The sequence below is a fragment of the Mixophyes fleayi genome, chromosome 1, assembly GCF_038048845.1.
Source record: "Mixophyes fleayi isolate aMixFle1 chromosome 1, aMixFle1.hap1, whole genome shotgun sequence".
Taxonomy (NCBI): domain Eukaryota; kingdom Metazoa; phylum Chordata; class Amphibia; order Anura; family Limnodynastidae; genus Mixophyes; species Mixophyes fleayi.
Genome location: NC_134402.1, coordinates 61918536 through 61945650, shown reverse-complemented (window position 1 = coordinate 61945650; position 27115 = coordinate 61918536). Strand labels below are relative to the sequence as shown.

Sequence of the window (27115 nt, the reverse complement as noted above, 5' to 3'; positions counted from 1 at the left end):
GGCTGCTGGAGTAGGAAGCAGAGGCTGGTCACGTGATGTGAGCAGAGGTCTGGACATGGAGAGCAAAGAGATGGAGGGTGTAGGGCTTATTGCAAAGATGCCTTTAGCACAGTGTCCGCAGGTTAGTACACTCTTACTCTGCATGTAGGACTGAGTCCATGTCCTATCTCCACCGCAGTGTCCTATATCTTGCATTAATTCTAAGGTAGGTAACCTGTGACTCTGCAGCTGCTGAGGGACCCAGGATATACAGGGACTTGTAGCCCCACAACAGATGGGAGTCCAGAGGTTTCTTAAGCTTGTGTATAATATAGCTTCTTTTATTTTTTGCACACTGAGTTAAAGCAACATGATAGCGCCTGTGTTTCTATCGCAGTTCTAAGATTCAGTTGCAAATAAATGCTCATAAATTGAGTTTTGTAGATATATTCTTGAGATATTGGAAGCAACACTGTTAGATGTTGAAAGGTGAAAAAAATCTGGATTCTCAAACTTACACAGAGCAATAATACATTTATTTGCTTTGAGTGTTTTGTGGGTTTTAAAGTGGACTTGTCACCACATCCTCTAATGTTGTTTTTTTGCCTGAAGCAAAATAAATAACAACAAAACAATAAGGTATTAATGTGTGAGAGACTTCCATTCATTTTGTTATGTTTTCTCCCAGACAGGGTCTAAGGGTCCTATCTTTTAGGGCAGGCTATACAGCAATGGTGTTTTGACATGTAGAAAAAGCCAGCCCAGGATTGCGCACCCTAATATTACAGCCTGAATCACCTTCTTGGCTTGTTAACACCCATGCACAGGGAAAATGGGCAAAATGCATGAAAGCTGATGCATGCTTTAAATATGTTTTAGTGATATGTTTTTATTGTGCTTTCCATGTGCTTTTTGTGAACTACACTTTTACCAATACAATCTATTGTACTTGATAGTGTACATTAATGAATGAGAAGTAGGTTATGCTAAAATTGTAGAATGAAATGGTGAGAGCAAGCCCATAAAAACTACTCATCCTATTTTCAGTGTGTCTTTCAGCTATAAGTATCTGTAAAGTGCAATAACAGTAAATTGAACTGTTAGTCGCTTGCTTCCAGGCCAGCTACTTGTCTCAGCACTACAATTGTTTGGGAGCTGGGGGGAGCATAGTGTGCTAGGCAAAGTGCTTTCTCCTGCATGCCTAAAGCACTATGTAGTGAAACAAAAAGATAATGCTAGAGAATATGATGAATTACATTAAGGAAGGGGAAAAGCAGTTGGACTCCTCATTACAATGTATAAAATATTCTATAGAATCTAATGTGGTGCATGTTGCAAAAGCTATTCGTTTTATATATTTCCTGAAAAGCTCTGCAGCAACCCAGGAATGTCCCAACATATCTCATTGATTTTCCAGAATGCAAATTTAAACTTTCCAAGTGGACTGCCATGTAGTAGCATTGTTATTCTCTCACTATGCAGCACAGATGCGGCTTATTACATTGAGAGCCGGGAACGGGAAGAAAGACCTGCGCATAAGCAGTTGGTCAAGCCGGATGTATCCCGGCGGCGCTGCACTTTCGGTCCCTAGAACATCGGGGACAGAGACAGCGTGTATCACATCTCCTGTCAACACCCCCGCCTCGCTTAGAGATGTCTCTGGTTACTAGAAAGAAAACCCACATGCATTAACCTTATTAATAAACATTCATGTAGTTCTTCTGTAATTGAAGCCATAGGGTTAAATAAAGAAATAATGTCAGCAAAAAACATCAATATTCATTACATCGCAAACCACATTTTTCACGACATGTGATCAACACTTGTGAAGCAAGTCCCTTTGTAAGTATATCGGCAGCATTCTGCTTACTTGCAAAGTCAGCTTACACTAACTGACGTTCTCACTAAGTTCACGTATGAAGTGGTGTATAATGGACGTTTACTTAGACCTGCTATGATTGGTACTTTCTGACAACTCACTGGCACCTCTGTTATCGCATTTGATGTCAATAGTCTCATCTTTACTTAGAAGATGTAGTTCACACAAAGGGCTAGATTTACTAAGCTGCGGGTTTGAAAAAGTGGGGATGTTGCCTATAGCAACCAATCAGATTCTAGTTATCATTTTGTAGAAGATACTAAATAAATGAAAGCTAGAATCTGATTGGTTCCTATAGGCAGCATCCCCGCTTTTTGAAACCCGCAGTTTAGTAAATCTAGCCCAAAGTCTCTTTAATCCAAAGGGCTTCTTTCGCTGCTTAAGTCAAAGACATATACTCCGCTTTGGTGCTTCAAAGAGCAACTATAGGCTGCTTCCTACTTGCCCGGCTGACCACTGCGCATGTTAATCCAAACAGGTAACCAGTATATTAATTGCATTTAGAGAACTTTAATTTTAAGGACCTTGTACCTTTTAGGTATCTCAGGATTCTCTTAACAACTGTCCAGTGCTGTTTTCCAGGATTTATCGCAAATTTACTCACCCAACTCGCTACATTCGTGATGTGGACGAGTTCCAACACTTGTATACATTAAACTTCCAATTGCATTCTGATAGGGACTTTCATTTATCTCCTCTATTTCAGATTCATTTGTTGGTTAACTTTGTACTTTTATCAATAGGGGTATTTACTGCTTTAGCAAGTGTCATCCTGTACTTTAGAAGTATAGACTCAATATAGCCTTGTTGGTCTAAGGTGACAGTCCCAGCATTCAAATTTTGCGAAATTCTTATTCCCAAGGTGATGTGCGGAACCTAAGTCTTTTAATGTGAACTTTTCACCCAAAACACTTTTTACACTGTCTATGTGATTTTTCTGGACCGCTAGCAACAAGTCATCCACATATACAACAGTGATGAAATACTTTCCATCTACCATTCTGTGGTATAGAGATTGGTCAGTCTCTGATCGTACAAAGTCCATGTAAATCAACAGTGTTAAGTTTAATGTACCCACACCGGACACTTTGTTTCAAGCCATACAGAGATTTCTTTAACAAACACACTTTTCCCTCCAGAAACATGTTCTCATTATAATGCTCTGGGGGCTCCAAATAGATTTCCTCAATTAATTCTCTATTTAGGAAAGCAGAGTCAAAATCTAACTGGTAGAACAGTAAATCATGCAATGACTAAACAAAGTGTACTGTACATTGCCACAGGTGAGAACATTTCCCCGTAATCAATTCCAGACCTCTGAGTAAATCCCTTTGCAACAAGATGAACCTTTTTACAGAAAACCCATTTGTTTTCAGTTGTTTTATGATGACTTGGCCTATTGAAAACAGGTTTTGTTTTCATCTAAGGATGTCAATTCTGAGTTTTGCTTCCTGCAAATCTTGTGGTTCTGAGAACGCAATTTTGGCATATTCCTCTCAGTATTTCCTTGGAGGTTTTCCCTTATTGCTCCTTGCAGAAGTTCTTGTCTCCTGCTGCATTGTTCTTGTCTCCTGCTGATTTAATGTCTCTGACTCAAGTACGTTTGAGCAGGGCCCCCTCCCCTCCCCTCCTGTCTCCATACCTGTTCTTCCGCTCCGTCTTTACTGCATATGATTAGCCGGAGTTTCTGAAGTATTGGTACTTTTTGTTCATTGTTCTGTATGGTTTCACCCTGTATAGTCTACTGTTAGTACTGTGTGCGGCGCTGCGGATACCTTGTGGCGCCTAACAAATAAATGATAATAATAATAATGTAGGTATGTCAAGTAGTACTACCTTTTCTTGAACTTCACTTTCTTTTTCTCCACTAGGTGGTGCTGTTTCATAGACTAACATCTCTGTACTTTATAAGTTTTTCATTCACAATGTCCCTAAACCTGTAGCTTTTACTCTCAACAATATCCAAGTAAATTAGTCTTCTGACTTAAAGTCCAATTTACCCCTTCTCTCTTTGGATGCAAAGTATACTTACACATTTCTAAACACCCTAAGATGGCTGACAATAGGCTTTTTTTTTTTTTTTTTTTTTTTTACCAGATCGCCCTTTAGTTGGTGTTTTGCATTTCACTGCAACAGTGGATGCCTTTTTTTTTAATGTTTTTTTTTAGATAAACTGCTGTATGTACTGCACTTTCTTTTCTAAGCCAGCGTCACTCTGCATCGTACGTGCTCTCTCAACTATTGTACTATTTGCATGATCACTTTTGCATGACCGTTTTGTTCAGGCGTGTGCGGAAACTGATGTTGAACTCCACGATTTTTAAGAAAGTCGACAGTTTTTTTTTTTCAAATTTTTCACTCATTTCTGTCTCCTCCAGAGTTTCTTTTATTCCTTGATCCTATGTATAACTTCGCTTTTTGCTTTAAGGATATATACTTGAGTTATCCTCTTGTAATCATCAAATATTATAAAGCAACGGTAAGCACTAATTGACTCTCATACATCTGTGTGCATCAATGTTAATCTAGCCTCAGCTCTTGACGCTACTTCGGGAGAAATTCTCTTGTTTACCTTTGTTTCAACTCTCACATATTGGTTTATCAGGATTGTTCACCACCATTCATGTTACCATCCCATTCAGAAGTTTCTCCACATTATGGTACCCAAGGTGTCCTAAACGCTTCTCACAGTTCCTTAGTCTGACGTGTGCCAGTAGTAGTAATTGCTGACAACGGGTAGCTGTCGCTATTACAGTCTCTCACAGTGCACTTGCCTTCTGCGAATTCTACTTTGTAACTTTTGTTTTCTAGAATACTTATATCAATCAAATTGGTTCCTAAATCTGGTACAAGCAAAACTTCTTCAATATCTGTAATCACAGTTTTACCTTTTATCCTCAGGTGGACTGTAATCCTCCCGACTCCTGTTGCAGTTAGGATCTTGTCTCCATGTAATGGAATCTCACTCAGTGAAGTAAACCAGTGCTTATTATAACTGAAGTGTCTGGAGTCTCCACAATCCATGTACCTACAGCCGGATTAAGAGAATGGAGGCCCCTGGGCTAAGGTGCTCCCATTCCACCGTGGAGCCGCCCGCCATGAGCCGCCCCTTCCCAAGTGCTTACCTCCTTCTCCTGTCACTGTAGTCCTTCCGCGGTGCGCTGTAAGCTCTTTACTGAGATCTCGTGGGAGTGAGAAGGACTACACTGACAGGCTCAGCAGCACTGATTGGGCCAGGGGGTGTCCCCGCCTCGATCAATAATGCTGCTGAGCACTTTCAAGGGCCCCCTGGATGCCCGAGGCCCCTGGTCTGTAGCAAAGTTAGACCTTGGGTTAATCCGGTCCGACTCGTCAGCGTTTAACACTGTTGCTTTTTGATCCATTTTGCACTTCCAGTCTGCACTCCAGGGCCTTGTGTCCAATTTTGTAACAAAAGAAGCACTTGTACTTCGGTTTCTTAAACTAAGGGGCCAATTTATCAAGCTGCAGACTTAAAAAACTGGAGATGTTGTCTATAGCAACCCATCAGATTCTAGTTATCATTTATTTAGTACATTCTACAAAATGACAGCTAGAATCTGATGGGTTGCTATAGGCATCTCCACTTTTTTTTAAGCCTGCAGCGTGATAAATGTACCCCTTAGTGAGCAAAGCAGTCGTTTCACCTTTAGTGTCCACAGGTATATTCCTGGAATTGCAACAGCTTCACCATCACGACATCTGTAGATAAATTGGTAGCACATGACTCCAATGCCTCTGCAAGAAAATCAAATTATATGATGCACCTCTGTACAGAATCAGTTATTGCAGTCATATACAGCACACAGCCGGGAAGAAGACACTGTGCGTCCGTGCAGTAGCGTTGTTATTCTCACCCTACGCCTACGTGTGATATAATGGCTAAAACTGCTCTGTGCGATTTTGATCAAATTGACAAAATATCAACTGCTACTTTGTAGTATTAGATTAGATTTGATGGATTATATTGGCGTTGTGATCTGGTTGTTCAGCTGTGAATTGGAGCAACGAGATTGCAATTTAAATTCCTTACTGATATGGTAATTTGGTGGTTGTGCTAATCTGCCAGATCACAATATTAGGCGCCACAGAACCCCCATATACTCCCATAAACGTCCCCCTGTTTATTTTCAGTGTACATAAGGGTGTGCTGAAGGGAAGGGGGGAGCAGTGTTGGTTGACTGGACGTAAAGCAGTCAGAATGTTCACTTGTCCAAAATATAGCTTTGAGGTTTAGATTGTAAATAAGAATTTGGCCAGTTTGGTTCCCTTCCATTGGTTTATGTCTAACATGTCATGTTGCTTAGACAAAGAAATCAGTGTTCCACTTAGATTAATGTAAACACAATTATCCTTCCGTCTTGCATTACTAGTTGTTCATGGTATTGACACTATGACTACTTTTTTTTTTTTTTTTAAGTTTTATTTTTGAAAGGTCAATAATGAACATCAGTCCAAGACAGTATCCATAACAATCAAGTCAAACAAGTTCAAGGACCTATACATTCAGTGTATATCAAACAGAACAGAAACATGATATTGACCAAATTTTAACTGTAGGGAGAGAAGAGAGAGGAAACAGAGAAAAAAGAAGTTGGTCAGAGAGAGATGAACCAGATAGACTAGGGGGGCGGTGTGGCTAAACCGCCAATAGAAGAAAAAGAGGGGCAAAGCAGGAGAAAGGGAAAAAAAAAGAAGGGGAAGGGAGGGGAGGCGGTAAAGGGTCGAGGATGGATATCAAGTGGAGTGTTGTAGGGGAGTCATATGGCAAAAGGAGTTTGAACTTGAAAAAATGACATCCACGGGATGCAAATTTTGTTAAATGATTTAGAAGTATTACGCAGTATGCATGTCATAAACTCCATTTTGTATGGGTGCCAGACTCTATTAATAATTGTCTGCAAAGTAGGCACGGTGGACTGTTTCCAATTAGTGGCAATTTGACACAGCGCTGCAGAAACTATGTGACAGAACATTTTTGTTTGATGTGTAGTAGCGGATGGAATTCCAAGTGGGAGAAGGAAAAATCTGGGATGTCAATCTGCAGAATCTGAGACGCAAAGTTCCGTAGTTCCAACCAAAATGGGACAAGCTACACTATGACTACTTTTACATGCATTTTATACAATAAAAGCTACCAAGATACAGTATCTTTGTACTTTCACATTGGTGTATAGTATTTTTTTTTATTACTGCAAGTGTTCAGTTCAGCAATTCTTGTTTTATTGATATGTTACTGTAAATAAAATATACGCAACTATATGAGACTGCTGGTACATGGACAACTTTGTTTGATTCACTTTCTTCCCCCCTTAATTTAACATTTTATTTGACATAATAGGTTCCTATCTTCATGGAAGGTCCACCATATGTAGACATTTTACACCATGCTGCAAACTCTTTATAAAAAATAATAAAATGTGGTCAGTTGGGAATTGCCTTCACTTTACTTGAAGTTTATGATATTTCTTTATTTTACACTTAGAGTTTTCACCAATTTTTTCCTGGTTAAAAACCTAAAATTGTAGTTTTGCCATGTTCAGAGAAGCTATGTTTTGCAATTGTATAACCCTTTGCAAGTAAGAATGTAATCGGTGTATTGTTAATTATTTGATTTTTCAGTTCCTGCACAAAGTTATCGACGGAGTGTGTGGTCAGGCACAGCCTCGATTTCAGGACTATGGCAGTGTCTGGGATTTGAGGGAATGGCTGGATGTCTTAGAGGGTACAGCTGAATTTGTTAAAAGTACTGTTGGTAAAGACGGACCCCCAGAAGAGGTAAGTTATTATGTAACTGTCACTTCAAATGGTCCTATCTAACATTTTCTTGATGTGAAACGAATGTTTTACCGTCATACTGAGGACTGTTAAAACGAGATGAATGTATGGAATTTGTTTCACACGCAGGTGAATGTGACACCACAGTCTTCCAATGCCCCCCCCCCCCCCCCCCCACATTATGACCGTCTCTCTGTAGCACGTAGCCCTGTCCTCACTAACATAATCGCATGACTGGAATGGTCACTGCCTCCCACAAGATCAGCTAGCTCCTCTCCTTCTGCTGAACATTCTGATGATCTAATTGGCTATAGTGTGTTCATACAGATGATCTGATTGGGTAATAAACAGGGTGCACAATATAAGCAGGTGATGAATATTGAATAAAATAAGATGTTCAAAACCTAGTAAAACACCTCTAACTAGAATTGGAGATGTGCACAGGACATAGACCTTTTAGATAAGCACAAACTAAGATTTTGTAAGCCGGTATGGTAATATTTGACAAAATATTTCCAACAGTGGCCGTCTTCTAAACTTCTTCGTTAAATTTTATAACTGTAAGAAATGCTCTTAGTGGGTGATTACATCAGAATTTTGGGCCAGATGGAGTATTTGGTTAGCTGATCACCATTTTGGCAGATACAGTATATGTGTAGGCATCTTATGGACACAATGAGTGGGTCTGTTTCAATCACAGGTGTGTAGCTTGTATAAGAATGTTTCATCATACCCGCAGAGCGCCAGGGGCACAAACTTCATTTAAACAGTATTAGTTAAAATGTAATTGGACATAAAGCTTAGTGGTTAAAGAGTATCAATACTACACAGCAGGAGAGTTGAGTACTTGTATCTGGGATCCATATAGTCATGCATGTTCTACTTCATGACCCATATTTCAGCTCAATAAAGAGCCTCTTCTATACGTAATATGTTTATAGTAGACGTCTCTCCTGTAGTTAACAGGTCTCACTTACATTGCAAATAAAATTCATGCTGCTCTGTGACATGTATATATTTTCCAATAAGTTCATATTCTGTATTATTTTCCACCTACAAGTCTGGTAATCAGCTAAATGGATTAAATCCAGAATATCAAGAGGTGATTCTAAAGTGTTTGAAAAGTAGAAGACCTGAAATTAAAGATGCCCTTACGGAGAAAGTGTGTGCTATGTCCTCTGCATACTTGCAGGACTTTGACTGGCAGCTGAAGGTATGTCTTCCTTTCTTGGGTTTTTAATTTTTTTTTTTCTTCCTTATAGATTTTGCAATGAGTGAATTTGTAATGGGGATTTAAATAGATGGGGGGATGATTGTTAATCAGCTGCATAGGTTTGGGGAGCAATTACAGCGTGACTGACAGCCTGCTGATGCATATTAAAAGGATCTGGTGTGTGCTAAGCATTAATGCATTAACTGAATGTAATTTTTAAGCATATTAAGTATGAAAATCACTGTATCTTATGTATCGGGAAGATTTGTAAGTGTTGGTATTGCTTTTACTTGAATAAATGACTACTGTTTGCAGACTTTCCCTCCTGATTGATTTCATAAATGCTGTTGGTGGATCACCCGTGATCAAAGGTTTAAAGCTAGACATCAGAAATAAGATGAGTCTTCTCTCATGCAGACCACAGCTGCCTAAAACAACTAGGGCCTGATTTATTAGTGATCTCATCTTGTGCAAAAGTTAAGATGCTTATTTTTAAGAAGAAACGGGGAGATAAGCGTGAAGTTAAGATGGATTTTCATCTTAACTTAAGAAATTCTTCACTTACGCAGTGGATTTTGCTTCTTATCTCCCTTTTTTGAGCATGCTCAGAGTGGATTTGCTTAAGATAAGCAAAAAACAACAGATAAGATCACTAATGAGTCAGGCCCCTATGGCCTGATTCATTAAGGATCTTAAATGAAGAAGTATCTTATTTCAGTCTCCTGTACAAAACCATGTTACATTGCAAGGGGTGCAAACTAGTTTTCTGTTTTGCACATAAGTTAAATACTGACTGTTTTTTCATGTAACACACTAGCTCATTTCTTCAACCTGTGTCTCCCCACAGGCACATTTTATATCTTCCTTTAAACATGCGTTTATTTCGCCATTCCTTAAGAAACCATCTCTCGACCCGCCCTCTCTCTCTCTCCCTCCCCAAATACCGCTCTTTTTCTCTCTTCCACTTTGCCTTCAAACTACTTAAGCAACTTGTGCACAATCATCTATCTCACTTTCTCTCCTCTTACTCTATTCTTGATTCTCTGCAGTCAGGACTAGGCTCCTAACATTCCCATGAGACTGAGACACAAAAGTGATTAATGATCTGTTTGCAAAGTTTAAGGGTCACTCCTCATACTTACCCCACTGGATCTCTCTACTGCTTTCAGCACTGTTGATAACCCCCTTATGTAAACCATTCACTCCCTGACACATTTCTTTCCTGGTTTACTTGTTACTTATCACCTTTAGTGTCTACTCCTGGCATATCCTCCCCACCATTCTTTCTATTTGGCTTTGTTCTTGGTGCTCTACTCTACACCTTTTCTCTTAGGGCACTTATTCGCTCATTTGGCCTCCAGTACCACCTCTACACTGACATCACCAAAATCTACTTCTACCCTTCTGTATTATCTCATGTTAACAACTGTCTCTCACTGCTATCCCCACATGAGTTTCCCAATGCTACCTAAAGCTCAACATATCCAAAACCGTGTTTATTATCCCTCTTGCCAGAGTCACCACCTTCCCTAAAATCTCCCTCACCATCAGTAACATCACAATTTCCTCAGTCTTATAAACTCACTTCCTTGGTGACTCCATCCTCCGCTTTATTCCTCCAATCCAGCTTCTCTCCTAGTCCTGTACATCCACCTTAGAAATAATGCCAGAATATGCCTATGCCAAAGATGTTACCAAAACTTGTATCCACTCTCTCAATATCTCCCGACTTGACATCTGCAGTCTCCTCCTATCTAGCATTTCTCTTACCCATCTGTTCCTGCTTCAATCCATCTTAAATTCTGCAGCAAGACTTCCTCTGCCGCCGCTTCACATCTGCCGCACCACTACACTGGCTCTCAGTGTCCTCCTGAATCCAATTCAAATTTCTCACCTTTACCTAGAATGCCCTTGGCCGTCTTGTCTTTGATAACCACTATTTGTTCCCACCTCCAAGACTTCTCCTGTTCCACCACCCACTTATGGAACTCCCTACCATGCCCGACCAGAGTTTCCTACAGCCTTCAGGTCTTTACTCTTTCTGAAAAACCATCTCTTTATTAGAGATTACCCTACTCCTAATTATACCACCCACACTAATGCACCCTCACAACTGTCCCAATCTCCGCAATTAAAGCCACACTCGCTCCACTTATTTCAGCTGTACCCTCTTCCAGTTAGAATGCAAGCTGTCTCTCATGGGCAGAACGGTCCCTACTCACACAGATGCTCCGTTTTGGAAAATCATCTGAAATATTCATTGTTGTGCCATATGCTACAGGGGAAATAAAAGTCTTTTTCAATTCTGCATTTTTGTCTACCATGTATGTCCTTGATTTATGTCCTGTGTTTCCAATTGCCTAGCACTACAGAGCACTGTGCACCGATAATAACATAATAACCATGTACAAGCATTTACTCACAGAAAGTTGTCTACGGATATTACTGTGAGTCCGTACTGCTGATGTACGTGCATATGACTTTATTCCATCCTCCTTTGCCACAGTAATGGCCCCATGTAATTACACAGATGGCTAGGGTCATCTGTATTCTTAGAGGCCTTTACACCTGTGAAATGCAATTACAGCAAATGTGTTCCTACAAAGAGGATACTCATTAAGTTAAATTGAAAACAGCATGCACAAAGCGCTGGAACATACAGGGGATTATCTTCAGCGTACCACTCTGCTAGAAAAGAAATGATTGGAACAGAGACTTATTAACAGTTTGAACTTTGTTGTGTGTTGTTTTTTTTTTTTTAATACACTTAGTGGCTAGCTTGCGGCCTGTTCCTGTAATGTCTAGCCTAACCCCATATTGGTCCTAATGAGGACGGCATCTGAAAACTGATGAGCTAATGCACCTGTCAACACGCTGACCCGACATTGTAATGCTTTTTCCCACATGTCTTTTATTTTTCCGCAAGTACTGTTTTACAATTTGCCAGATATAGGGAAAGAGGCTAATATTGATTATTCCGACAGCTCTGTTAACCCATTTGTCCCTTTTCTCTGTTTTTATTTGCGCACATACTGACCAAAAAAAATCTGATCCTATGTTGTTATTTATTGTTCAGTGGTGTTGTTACCTTTAGTCTCGCCAGGGCCAATTCAATTCGGCCGCATTATTCTAGGAATAAGACAGCCTGCACACTATTACCATTACCATGATAATAGTGCGCAGTATTACCGTTGGCAAGGAAATTTTAACGCTGATTGTTTTGCTTGCAGCCTTCGGGGCCGCGAGCAAAAATCCAGGTTAAAATTACTGTATTAACGATAATACAATTAGTGTCGCGGTATTCCTAGAATAACGTGGCCGAATTGAATTGGACCCAACATGTGCAAAATTACATACTATGAGGGTGTTTATCCAGTGTAGTAGTCAAAGGCAGTAGGATGGTATGACATGGTAATGGGGTACTCTTATGATGTAGGTGTTGGGACTGGACATAACAAACATAAGGAACTGGACTAATATTTCAGGTTCCAGTATGGTACATCTAGAGCCGGATGGTACGTGATTGTCCTGGAATGGTAATCCGTGCTGACACTGGTGGTCAGGCAGCGGATGAGAATGATACTTAGTGAATGATTAGCATACTCACTTCCTATTGGAGGTATTCCTGAGTCTATGGAGGGGATTTATTTATTTACTGCAGTCGGCACCTACTAATATTTATAATCACTATACCAAGCATTCACCCTTTTTTTGGGCATTTTTTAAAGTCATGCTATCAGAATGGATTTATTCAGGAACTCTTACCAATGACAAAATGTGCTGTAATATAAAAAAAAAAGTAGTTTATTACAAATAAAAATAGACAATATTTTATTACATACGTATACACCTTTTGTGCTAAGATGCACCTGATGCAATCAATTATCTTTAGAGCTCCAATATTGAATTAATTGATTGGAGTGTAAGTAGAGTTTATGGCCTAAAGAACTCTATCCCCAATGTGGAGCATGGTTATGGAAACATAATACTGTGGGGATGCTGCTCTGCTTCAGGGACTGGGAAACGTCAAAATAGAAGGCACAATGGATGGAACAAGATATATTATTATTTTAAGGCTCCACAGTACCGTACAGTAGGGAAAACAGGACATACATACAACAGGGATATAAAATGTAGATGAAAATAAGAGGTTGGTTTACAAAATAAGGGAACTGGGTCTAGGAATCAAAATTTGTACTTGGATGGAAAGCTGGTTAGAGAATAGGGAACAGAGAGTTGTGATAAATGGAACATTTTCTAATTGGTCAAAGGTCTTAAGTGGAGTACCTCAAGGTTCCGTGCTGGGACCACTCCTTTTTAATATATTTATTAATGACCTTGGTGATGGTTTAGAGAGTAAAGTTTCTATTTTTGCAGATGACACTAAACTGTGTAAGGTAATAAAATCAGAGCAAGAAGTAGCTTCTCTACAGAGGGACTTAAATAAACTGGAGGATTGGGCGGCCAAATGGAATATGAGGTTTAACACAGATAAATGTAAGGTTATGCATTCAGGGATCAAAAACAAGAACGCAATCTATAAATTAAATTGAATTAATTTAGGAGAATCTATAATGTAAAAGGATTTGGGAGTGCTCGTAGACAGTAGACTTAGCAATAGTGCTCAATGTCAAGCAGCAGCTGCAAGGGCTAACAAAGTATTGGCATGCATAAAAAGGGGCATAGATGCAAGGGAAGACAGTATAATTTTTCCACTGTATAAATCATTGGTAAGACCTCATCTTGAATATGCAGTACAGTTCTGGGCACCACTCTATAAAAAAGATAATTTGGAACTAGAAAGAGTTCAGAGAAGGGTGACAAAATTGATAAAGGGTATGGAGTCATTAAGTTATGAGGAAAGGTTAGCCAGTTTAGGTATGTTTACTTTAGAAAAGAGGCGTCTAAGGGGAGATATGATTACTATGTACAAATACATTAGGGGTCAATACAGAGAGCTTTCATGGGAACTTTTTACCCCAAGCACTATACACCGGACACGTGGTCATCCCCTAAGGTCAGAGGAGAGGAAATTTCACAACCAGCAAAGGAAGGGGTTCTTTACAGTAAGGGCAGTCAAGATATGGAATTCATTGCCAGGGAAGGTTGTGATGGCAGATTCAATAGATATGTTTAAGAAAGGGTTAGACAAATTTTTAGCGGAAAGGTGTATCCAGGGATACGACCGTTAATTTAAAATGAAGGATAGTAGTGGATATAGGGTAAAAAATAGGACTGCAATATTGAGTCTGGGGGGATTTTCACAATTGAAACAGATTGGCGGTTGCTTACTCTGGATTAATTTCAAATATAAGTGCAGGATCGCAGGAGATCCAAAATAGGTTGAACTTGATGGACTGGTGTCTTTTTTCAATCTCATCAACTATGTTACTATGTAAAACAAAGGGTATGGCGGACCCTGCTCATTAGAGAGCTTACATTCTAAATGGGAGAAGGCACAGCTGAAACAAGAGGAACAAATGTGTTTCAGAGTGGAGATTGGGATAGTTGTGAGGGTACATTAGTGTGAATAGTGTTATCGGGGTTAAGGTCACCTCTTTAAAAAAAAAAAAGAGATGGGCTTTCAAAGGGCGTCTGAAGATTTGAAGGCTGTGGGAGAGCAGCACGGGAGAAATTTTGTAGGCGGGAGTGAGAAGTGTATACCAGAGACAAGACAAGACACAGGTCAGAGGTAGATATAAGAGGGTGGGAGGGAGAGTATTTTGAAATGAGATTTGAGATGTATGCAGGGGTAGTGTTGAGGGCTTTGTAGGTAAGGATGAGTAATTTGAATTGGATTCTGGAGGACACAGGGAGCCAGTGTAGGGATTTGCAAACTGATGCAGCAGATGTGGAGTGGCGAGAGAGAGATGGCAGTCTTACAGCAGCATTTAGGATGGATTGAAGTGTGGATATATGGGGGTCCGGAATGTCAGATAGCAGGAGGGTGCAATAGTCAAGACAAGAAATTATGAGGGAATGGATAAGAGTTTTGGTAGCATGTTGAGTAAGAAAAGGTTGTATTCTGGCAATGTTTTTAAGGTGGAGTCGACAGAACTGGGAAAGAGTCTGACAGAAAAATAGACAAATCATGGAGGAAAACATTCTGTAGTCTGCAGGAAACCAAGGAATGTGGACAGAACGTATATTCCAGCAAGACATTGATTTTGTTGGTATTTAACTCGCTCCAATGTGGCTTTTGCTAGTCCCATTTTAAGAGTTAAACAACTGAAGGTCCCTGGTTGTACAAGACAATTACAGGGAAGTCTGTGCGTGGAATACTAAAGACTTTATCTTTTAATATAAATTCTCTACCGTGCTCATTTTCCAGTAACTGTTCCTCTATGATATTCTGACCTCCTGGTTATGAGGCTGTGGCTCCCACTGGAACATATATTTTGGTTTTTTGTGTGGTTTTTTTTGGGGTTTTTTTTTTTCTTCTTTTAATAGAATTATTCTTTTCGCAAATCTGGAAATTGATTGTAAATGTAATATTGTTGCTCTTGTTTTCATTTTTCACCCTTGGCTAAGTAGAGGTTCTTTTATCTCCATTTTGTTTTTCTGAAAATTGGTTTTGAGCAAATGGAGCATTGCACAGCAGTGATTTTTAAGAGAATTCCTGACCTGAAATATTTCACCCAGAAATAACAGAAAGCATCATGTTGTTCTGAGGCCCATCTGCCGCTTGATATCGATTTATCTCCCTGATTGAATTGCAACAGTGGTTTGGATGTAAAGCTGAGAATGTGAGAAACGGAGAACATTCCCCTCATTAGGGAGCTCTGCTCATGAGTCTCGCTGCTTTCATACGGTTTAGTCATTGATTTGTCAGTGAGATTAAACTTATGTTCTTGGTCAGCCTCATAGTTCTTTCCTTGATTTAAATGGATTTTAGAACATTGAACGTGAAATTGAATATTTAAGTCCCTTCTGTTTTTTATGATCAGAATAATGTGGAGAGAGATGTAAATGCAGATACCATGTGAATAAGGCTACAATGCTGTTAACAGGCTGCTCATTTTGGTCATGTAATCCATCCTGCAGTTACATAATGAGCTGTACAGCACTTCATAAGCCTGCATGGTGATTTATGGTCAAATTTATATCTAGTTTCAGGTGACCATAATTATATTTAGTGTGCTTTGCAATTTTAAAATTGCCCTGCAAAGCATTTTCCTCATATGGCTGCAAAATTTTGCAAGTATCCACTGTGGAATTTGGCCTTCAGTATTCTCAGTCCTGCTCCAACCACATGAAAATGCAGAGTGAATCGGCTGCCTTCGTCCTAGTTCGGTGGTCTATTGTTTAACAATATTTGATGTATACAAAGCTTTGACGTTCTTTGTCACAATTAATTTCTTTTGGGGGGTGGCCAGGTTATATACTAGTCAGATGTGTATAAAAATAAATACAAGATCGATTAAGGCAGATTGATGTATACATGTATTTTACAAATCTATTACTATATACTCCAGCTTTGCTGTAAAGACATACTTTTTCATGCATTTATAGACTCCTATCCACAACATGGCTGATTTTATAAAACATAGTTTATTATACACAAATATCGCCACTAATTTAGTAGCCACACAGGTTTTGTTTTTTTGGTTTTTCTTCATCCAATAGTTTCTGTAAAAATAATTACAGTAGAAATATGGCTGAAGAAAAGCTTTAATACATTTTTGTTTTGTTTTTTCGCTTTGTTTTTTATTTTCTTTGTTATGAAAGAGAACTGTAGAAGATTAGAATTCAGTTGCTGTCTAGGGTCTTTTGGGATAACCCAGTTTATTTCCAGTGTAATCTAATATTCCCTATATTGCTGAGGCTAAATGCTTTTGTATTGTGTTTAGTGTGCAGTATATAACATCTGAAACACTATCCATTCATTATGATTTTTGAGCTTCTTAGTTCTCAGCTTTTTGCTTATACAATTTATATAGACAACAGCATTAAGCATAATATGGCCTTCCATAAGCTATATATGGTATGATCCTATTCAGCCATTTTGCTTTGGTTTATTGATATAGAAATTGACACTTTTCTTTTAACCATTCTCTGCTGGGAAACCATTTTTGTGAGTGCATCTGCCTTGGGCCCCCGTGACTGTGGATGACATTGAAATGTTGTGATCTTAGTACACAGACAGGAAGTAAAACACAGTATAAGGGGAAGTTAATTGGGCGTGTTACTGTCGAAAGTTTCGCGGGCTGCGCTCTATTACCGTTAATATGGTCATTTTTAATCTTATTTCTCAGCGAGCAAACACCAGTGTTGGAGATTACCGTACTAACAGTAATAATGCGCACTATTACCGTAGTAACGGAAATAGTCCGCAGGCTGTTACTTTCGCCAGTAACGCGGCCAATTGAATTCCCCACTATATGTGATATTTTGTCACCTTTATAAAAAAACTTACAACTTCAAAACATGTATTGCACCCAATTAGCTTAAACCAAGGTATAATTTTCATTTTGCAAGTTACCCAAGGGGGCCCAATGTATTGTAGTCATTTCCTTTGTGACTGTTGTTATGGTTGCTTGTTCTATTATACTTTTCTCCTATAGTGGATCTCTCATCTAACACAGCAGTATTTTATTCCTATATTCATCTTGTATGTCTGCGTGAGATTCAGTAATTAGAGCCATATTCTGCAGCGCTATGCATTATTCCTGAGTGTTAATAATACTGAGACTATAACAAATACTGGCAGACATGACCATTGTTCTCCTGGTTCATCCATCAAACTGTAGGATGCCTGGCAATGTAGAGCAATGGCTCCTTATTAAATACTATAAAGCCTTATAGAGGCTTCCATAAATGACTGGTTCGCATCATGCCCGAGGATTCTCTATACTGTTGAGTGTGCTGATAACTGTGCATTGCTATTAGGCTGCACACAAGGTATACTGAACTGGAAATGCCAAGGTGAAAACATCAGGCTTTTCATGTAAAGAGCAGGATAATTGAGGGGTGGGGGAAGGGGGATCCCATTTTGAATATGTTTGGATAATTTTTACACTAAGATCAGGGTAAAGTAAACACTGAGTACTAGGTTACAAACAGACTAGGACCTTGTAGAGAACATAACTAAAAGGGGGGGACAACTTTTTTTTTTCTCCTGTATTACATAATAGGCCTGATTCATTAAGGAAAGTTGAGTAAGTTTTCTGGACAAAACCATGTTGCAGTGCAAGGGGTGCAAATTAGTTTATTATTTTGCACATAAGGAGATACTGCTTTTTGTTTTTTTTCTCATGTAGTCCACAAATACTTAATAGCGTATTTGTACACTGAAATTTAAAAATGATCTAGGACAGTGTTGGCTAACCTGTGACACTACAGGTGTTGTGAAACTACAAGTCCCAGCATACCCTTCCAGCAATAAGCTGCTATATATTGGCAAAGCTTGCTGGGACTTGTGGTTTCACAACACCTGGAGTGTCACAGGTTAGCCAACACTGATCTAGGACATGCTCTACCCCAACTATAAATCTGCCATCACACTTTAAATTTACCTCTCCCTCCAATGCAACATGGTTTTGCCTTGCTTACTTAAGTTTAACTTTCCTTAATGAATCGGGCCCAATATCTCAAGGTCCTAAAGAAAAGTCAAAAATATTGTAAATTAAATGCCTAAATAATTAGATATCCATTATATATTATATTGCACATGTTAAAAATATTAATTCCTCAGCATAAAATATACAATTAAAAGGTGGTCTAAAAGAAAATAACGTAGGTCCTCGAGTTTACCTATGTATAATACATACTTACCTACTTTCTCCTTGCTTTGTCCGGGAGAGCGGCGTGCCTGGAGGGCGGGAGGGGGCGGGGCGCAGGCAATCGCTTCATTTTGGCCCTGCCCCGCGACAGAAATGCCATTTTGTTGCGGGGGTCGGGGCCAAAATGACACCGCGAATCGCGTTATTTTGGGGTGCAGGATGCTGGAGATTTACCAGCTCTCCCGGGAGTCCGTGAGACTGACCTGAATTTCGGGAGTCTCCCGGAAATTCCGGGAGAGTTGGCAAGTATGGTATAATACCACCGTGACGGATAGCAAAAATTCAGATTCTCTATTATAGAATATAAAATGTTTAAAAGCATTATATAGTAAAGTTTCAACAAAAATGTACTGAATAAAAAACGTTATCAGCATTGCACATAGTAACCTTAATATATCTAAATGCAGCATAAGAGTTCACCTGTGGATGTGTTTTAATAAGTTTAAACCATGGTCCAAATAATTCCAACGTATATTGGCTGTTTTTCACTTGTATAATAAAGTTCATGCTGGTGTAGGCACCAGCAAGTTCTGACTGTGTGCTGCAAATACACGAATGAGGCGTCTTGCCATAATCTTCCAGGTGGCTACCCGCTATATGGCTGTTTTGTACACTTTGCAGCTTGTTAGGGAGATATTTCCCACTTGATGCAATGATTTGCAGGGAAGGTGTCCTCCTTTATCCCTCATATAGACATCTGTAAGGATAGCACATTCCGTTTTGATGGCTTGTTAGGGAAATTCGCTCTCACCTCTATGTATTAAACAATACCTCATTCAGTATAACACTATAACAGGCTCGTTATTCCAATAGATGATGAATGCAAATGAATTAAATAGTGTAAGCCTGTGATAACTCCCACTTCACTAGCGCCTTTAGCCTGATAAAATCTCTCGCATGAAGCACATATAAAAAAAAGAGGACAGACTCCAGAATTGGCAATTAAATCTTGAGGTCCGGCCAGAATAATGAGTACAAAAATCTAAACACTTGACGAGTTTCACGTTGGCTTGGTGATTTCAGTATAACCTTAGGAACAGAGGGCCTGAGTCATTAAGGAGAGCAAAGCATAAAACAGAAGTAACTTTTACACCTGGGCAAAACCATGTTGCATTGAAGGGGGAGGTAAATTTAAAATGTGGGGACAGATTTATAGTTGAGGTACGGCATGTCCTATATCAACTTTAAATTTCAATGTAAAAATAAAGCTATCAAGTATTTGTGTGCTACATAAAAAAAACAGCCAGTATTTAACTTGTTTACAAAATAATAAACTAATTTGCACCCCTTATATTGTAACATGGTTTGTCCTGGAGAAAATTTACTTTTTTTTTTTTTTTTTTGCCTTACTTCCCTTAATGACTCGGGCCCAGAATGTTCACCTATTTAAATCACTGCTAACCAATAATATGTTACTATTCTTTAATTGACTTAATAGGGTGTGTATATATTGATTGGGGAATAGCGTTCTAAAGTTTAAATTTCTAGAAGCATTCTCTGACGTAAATGCATCAGTACCCGGTTCCTCTATCAGTAACTACAATCTGTTCAGTCCTCATCAGAAGTGAATCTACTTTTCTATCATGTTTTCTACAAATCCCTTGATTTAATGTATGATATTACAGCAGTTTGCTAGAAGATTATGGTGGTGTTTCCTAGCAGTGTGGCCACAGCTATATTGGAGTATATAGATTTTCATTGAAAACTTTCACCTAAAATATATGTATTAAAATCAACCAAGGCATAAAAAGTCTCTCTCCTTGGCCAGTGATTTCTCAATTTCTCTGTTATTATTTGTTCCCGTCTTACCTATCTTCTTGAATTTGGTAATATGTTCAGTGATAAATTATCTGTACTATGTATTGTATGCTGATGATCAGATCTGTTATGCTTACTATATGAAGCCTTCAAAAACATTTATGTGCAAAAATGTGCAGATAGTGGCGTTATACTTTTGGAGTACATGTTTCCTGCAGATTGTTGGACTGTCATTAGCGGACCAGTGTCCTATGTTGATTTTATGTGTTCGCACATGTTTGTAGCAAGAACATGATTGTCTGAATAATTTGTTCTTCACCTTGCAGCTCGCCATGTCCAGCGATAAACTCTCAACATTGCAGATGCCGCTTGTGAATCTTGACCTGGATATTGTAGAAAGTGGAGCAATTGCTCCGGTCTCCATTGAGATGAATAAAGAGGAGCTACAGAATCTTATCAATTCTCTTGAGGCAGCTAACAAGGTATGTGCTGGACTTTCATCTCGTCCACTGTCCCAGATCACTGTTATTCTTCTGCACATAGCATGTCTCTAGCTACACTAGCTGTTTGCTATGTCCAGTCACATTAATCTGTTGGATTTATATGTTGGATGAGTTTCCTAAAAATGCTGTTGTCATAGAAATACGAAGTGTAATGCTGGATAATAAAAGTGTATTGCTAAACAGAGCACTTCACCTTTTTTATACATGTACATAGTATGCTACCTTGTTGGGAATACAGTTGACCAGCAGATCTCTTGCGGTAATTTCCTATATGCGGTAGTTTATTTTGGCCAATTCAATTAGCCGCGGGGTTCCGTAGCAGTCTCGCATGCTGTGTTTATGCGCATAAATCTGGAGATTATGGCAATATAAACTTTACTCACATCCCAGAGGTGCGAGCAAAAATGAGCAAAGATCATTACCAAAGCATCACATGGAAACACAATGTGATTTAGTATGGGACTTTGCAAGCTAATTGAGTTGGCCCTATTGAGTTATCTATTCCTCTGTTTTAAATTAAGTTTTCTTATATAACACCCCTCCTACCTCTTTTAATTATTCTGAAGAAAATTAAAACATACGCTCCTGTACACATCAGAATATATATATATATATATATATATATATATATATATATATATATGTATATATATATATGTATGTATGTATGTATGTATGTATGTATATATATATATATATATGTATGTATATGAGAGGTAGAAGGAACAAGGCGCCACATAGTGTATTACTGCAATAAAAAACAATATTTGAGAATAGATAAAGCATAATAGAAATAGAAACACACTAGAAATATATTAAAAATACATTGTGACTGTCAGATAGTGATCAAAAATAGCACTCGTGCCGATACACTGAAATCCCAGGTGTGATCACCACTAATATTTATTGAGCTTACCAGATAAAAAACCTTTCAGGCATATCTGTAAAAACTGCTGGAGTTTCCAATGCTTCTAGGTGTCTCCAAATCCTCAATAATAGGGGGAGTCACTGGAACCGCTTGAACATCCGTGATACAATATGGTAAAAGAAACTAAAATAGTGTGATACTGTATACAACAGAATTTATTGATAAAAGTAAGTATCAAACTTGCATAAAATCATTCATAAAGATGCATATAAAGGTATCTTTTGGTAGTACTCATCTGGACAGCATGCATTCCCCGCAGGGCAGGTAACAGTCAGTACCAATATATCTCCACAGCGGATCTCCTGCATAAGTACCCCGATATCCTACAGTGCCCAATAGTCCTCAACGCGTTTCGTCCATGAAATAAAACGAACTTCATCAGGAGGAAAATATTTAGAAATAACAATATGGACACGGAGCCCGACTTTATACCTTCCAGCGCCATCTTGGAACTCTCAATATAAGGCGCGCTGTGTCCTCCCACGCAGATGTGATGACGTATATAGAAGCGCTGCGTGACCAGCGCATGTGCACTTGTATAATAACCTCTCATTGACTCGTGTTGTAGTGGTGAGTCCGAGGTCTCGCTGAAGCTGTGAGATCGATATACATATAAATAGGCACACATACCCAAGGCTATTAAAGGACATAACGTCTAAAGTAACAAAACAAGTGAACCTCAAATACACAATAATAACCCTAGTGAACATAATAACTGGTGGTAAGTATTATATAGCTCTCTTAAGACATAGAATAAACTATATAAATGGAGAGCAAAATAGTCACTATATTTTAATGATATGTGTGTGTGTGTGTATATATGTGTATATATATATATATGTATATATATATATATATATGTATGTGTGTATGTATGTATGTGTATATATATATATATATATAATATATAAATTATATTGATCAAACCCTACACATTAACTTGAATAGTCACTATATCTTAACAATATTTATATACATAGTGATCAAAACACATGCACATTAACCTGAATCACATAAAGATACAGATAATGAAACATCAATAGTGAAAACAATAGCTATTACATATATAATGTGCTAAGGAAGACTAACAAAAATGACCCATAAAATATACCTATACCAGTTGTGTACTAATAACACTGGTAATACAATAATAATGACACCAATGAGTCAAATGGTATTACCCCATATTATAACAATAAGGCAAATAAACCCCTAATGGGCTAAACAGTGATATACATGTTAACATGCAGGATACTGAAGTAGAAGGCCAAAGTAACAAGACCTAATCTAAATCACTACAACATAGATGAGTAGCCTGAAGATATGAGAAATAAAATAAACCAATGGAGGATGTTGACTAAAAATGACCAATACATGGGGATACATATTCTGATCCACTATAGAAACGGAGCCACTTCATAATATATATATATATATATATATATATATATATATATATATATATATATATATATATATATATTATAATCTGTGTATCAAATGATTACTCTCTATCTATACCCACGTGGTTGATTGATATTCTGGCTTGTGGTACACCATTCTGTATTAGCCTTCATATACAGTATTATACTATGTGGCGCCCCCTCCCATTTGTTTTGTTGTAGATTTATTCCAGTTCACCACCTGGCTTTGTGGGAATTTGGCATAGGATTATTACTTATCTATACAGAAATTATTTGAACATTTGTGTCTCTTCAGAGTTACGCGCTGTATTATCTTTTTTTTATGATATATAGTGAGATATATATATATATATATATATATATATATATATATATATATATATATATATATATATATGTATATATATGTGTGTGTGTGTATATATATATATGTATGTATATATATATGTGTGTGTGTATATATATATATATATATATATATATATATATATATATATATATATATATATATATATATATATATATATATATATATATATATATATATATATATAAATATATTTATATTATATATATATATATATATATATAATATAAATATATTTATATTTGTGGGTTTGGCAAACTGTGAAAAACAGAAAAGGGGGAATCATGTTTAAGTAATGTTTTCATATTTTTTTGCTTTTATTTTTCTAAAAAGCGCTAAAGAAAGATTTATGCTCCAAAAAGATGTCCCATTTGTACCACCAAAAAAATTAGCGATAATCTGTGAAAACTGGTCTTCTTATAAGGGGTTAAACTCATGCAGTCATTAGGGACTTGATAAAAGTGTATTGGAAGATAAGTTATCCCTTGAACTCTATAGACTTTTTAAATCGATTTTGTTTTGATTTGCAACAGTGCTTTACTTTCTCATCTATTTTATGCCTCACACATTTTTCCAACACTTAACGTTGATCCTTTTCATTTATGGATTTGGTTAAGGTTTGGTAAGGAGAGTTCTTAAACAAAAAAAAAAAAAAAAAGACCCTAACTAAAATCCAATAAATATAATTATATTCTACAGTATAAGTCAGCAGCCTGTCTGTCAAATCTAGGTGCCAGGAAAATTATTTAAGGCGCCAGGGCAGACGGTCATCCACTGACCACAACTGAAATGACACTCAAGATATCAGCAGTAATTTTTAGATGCATTGGCTGCTGGACTCATGGGATTTGTCCAGCCCTGGTAATTATAACTGCACCTCTTGTTTTATGTTTGACACATCCCTTCATATGTATGTTTTCCTGCATAATAGCTTATGTATGTTCCCTGGTGATCAAGAAAGAATCTGCGCTATATAAGTCTGTGTCTTTACAGTAAGAAATTATTTAAGGTAAAGCCTGGATATACAACATCACCTGCACCTCCAGCAATTATATTTGCATTGTATATGTTTTGTTAGGGATAGTTTTCCGATAATTTTGGATTATGCTGACCGTAGGTGGCAACTAGTAACTATAGCTAAATTAGTGTAGTGTGATAGATAGATGGTGTGAGGATACCGGGTGTAACGTAACATTCTGCGTTGCACAGCTGACCTACCCAAGGTTCAAAATCACCCAGACACATATCCGAAATTAAACAAATATGTTTATTTAACAAAATGGTAGCACAAAACAGCAATAAACATATTTAAATAACAATTTGCAACAAATAACACTACAGTCTGACACAGACAATATACAGGGTGTAATCAAACCACCTCACCAGTATCCTTGTCACTTTCAGGGACTGCTGTCTATCAATCCAAGATTATCCCCCCTCTCCTTTAAGGCTACCAGCAAAGGTAGCGGCCTTGAGTCGCTGTCACTCCGCTTTCGGCGGACACACAGCTCCCCAAGACCTGGAGAGGTATTTCAGGGCAACGGCAGTACCTCAGGGACACATTGTCCCTTTCCTGTCAGGATCAGAGATCTATATCTCAATGCCAGCCTGACTTTAGAATTCACTACCAAGTGATAGCTGGTTATCATTCCTCTAGAGCTCTCTTTTAAGCCCAAAAATGACCTCATCAGCAATTTGAGGACCTGCCTGATTGGTCCTTTTCTGTGTTTACCTTTTCACAGGTAAACAGACAATGGGATAGCAGATGAGTCACTCCTGATTTAATTAGGGACAGGTATTATTCTGTGGCTATACAGCAGAGTTTGTTAAAACAGGAGAGCTCACAATCCAGACACATTTACATTTAAATACACAATGTAGTCCTCTGTAGTTAAACATAGAGCTCACAGCTAAACTAAGACAAGAGATCCCCTGGTGGTAATGTACATTCAACAGGACTGGTGGACAGTAATCCTTTTGCCTAGACTGAAACAATGGACTAGACTGCAAGATAACAATACATGCTGGCAGACATTTAAACTACTTTCAAAATAGAATATATACAAGTCTAAATATGACTGAGAAATATGGGGGGCTAGAAAAAGTATGTTTTTATCGTCCGCAGTTTGTGAGAAACGAGGTGCAGACAGGTTGAGGTGATATTAATACCTCGTATCCCCACAGATGGGCAGGGGTAACTTCTTGCCACCAGTTCCCCTCCTCTGTGACAATACTCCCAGCTATAAAGAAGCGCTGGAGGGGATGATGGAGAAGAGGAGATAAATCTTTTTTTCTTAACTTGCTCGTTAACAAGGGATTGATGATTACTGCCCGCTGGCACCATACTAGTAGTCCGATATGAAGCACTGAAAAATGGAATAATTATAAGTTGGTATGTTGGATCTTTATCAGGAGTAGAGGCCAAGTAAGAAATCCCATTCCTTATCTTCCTAAGTATATTAATCTATATATTAAACATCCAGGTTCTCCTGACTTGATGGCCGTCATGGCCAAAGGTATTTCATGTCTTTTAATGACCAGACAATATACCTTTTATTTTTTACACAGCATAAGCAACTAGGATCAACTCAGTATCTGTTTATCGGGGCAACACTGTTGAGGAATGTGTTTTGTTTCTATTAGCGGTAAATTAGACTGAATTCTCACTGAGCGTTTGGGTAAAATGGCAGAGGTTAAACATCGCTGTAGCTCTCCATGTCTTTCTGTTGAGATAAACGGTGCGATACTGCAGGTGTTGGCTCCACACACTGTTTCTGTCATTTTTGTTTTTAGAATTCAACAGTAATATGTTTATACAACTTTTGTTAGATGTATGGGGTTTTCTGTTTTATTTGAAAAAGAATCTTATGGATATATAAATAAACATTTTTTTTTTTTCTTGTCTTGTTTGTTTGCTTGTCAGGTTGTCTTGCAGCTGAAGTGATTTGATGACGACATGTTTTCTTGCTCTTAGTGAGGACAAAGCAGTCTCGCTACAGTGTCTTGTACTGCCATGGAAGCACCATGGGCAGTATTACCACCATCTGCCCTTGAGGTCAATGGACATTCAAAAATGACATTTTTAGGAATCTCTGCCACGGTCTGAAGGTTGACGCACAATTCTCACTGCGTAAAAACATAATCATGGGTGTGGCGGACTATGATTTATAACGCCGTACAATAAAATTCTTATTGTTTATGCATCTTACATTTCAGTATGTTTCTTTATAAAATGTATATATTTTTTATTGTTGAAGTACATCAAATTATACATGAGAATTTTAAGGTAAGCTTAATTAAATTTAATCAGTCTTTATGTGGGCTTTGGACACATTAATTTGGTAAGTATTGTATAAACATGTAAGTGGAATTATGAAATACAAAACTTTTCCTTTTGGATGTTAACAATTCTAATATCTAATAAAACTAATATTTAATTGTTTCATGTGACTATATTTTACTTTTGGAGGGAAAAAGCTTCAAGAG

At 38.0% G+C, this 27115-nt stretch overlaps 1 protein-coding gene across 3 annotated transcripts; it reads left to right on the top strand.

Moving 5' to 3' along the window:
• Window positions 1-27072, top strand: COMMD8 (COMM domain containing 8). Of its 3 annotated transcripts, none has more exons than XM_075195257.1 (5): window positions 1-121; window positions 7499-7654; window positions 8715-8867; window positions 20734-20889; window positions 24360-26531. In XM_075195257.1, the coding sequence occupies exons 1-5, from the start codon at window positions 56-58 to the stop codon at window positions 24405-24407; spliced, it is 579 nt and encodes a 192-aa protein (XP_075051358.1). In that variant the 5' UTR covers window positions 1-55; the 3' UTR covers window positions 24408-26531. The 3 variants fall into 3 exon arrangements, with proteins under 3 accessions (XP_075051358.1, XP_075051374.1, XP_075051366.1); XM_075195273.1 differs by lacking the exon at window positions 24360-26531 and adding an exon at window positions 26604-27072 and having other exon boundaries at window positions 3-121; XM_075195265.1 differs by lacking the exon at window positions 24360-26531 and adding an exon at window positions 26553-27072 and having other exon boundaries at window positions 4-121.
• The last annotated feature ends 43 nt before the right edge of the window (window positions 27073-27115 follow it).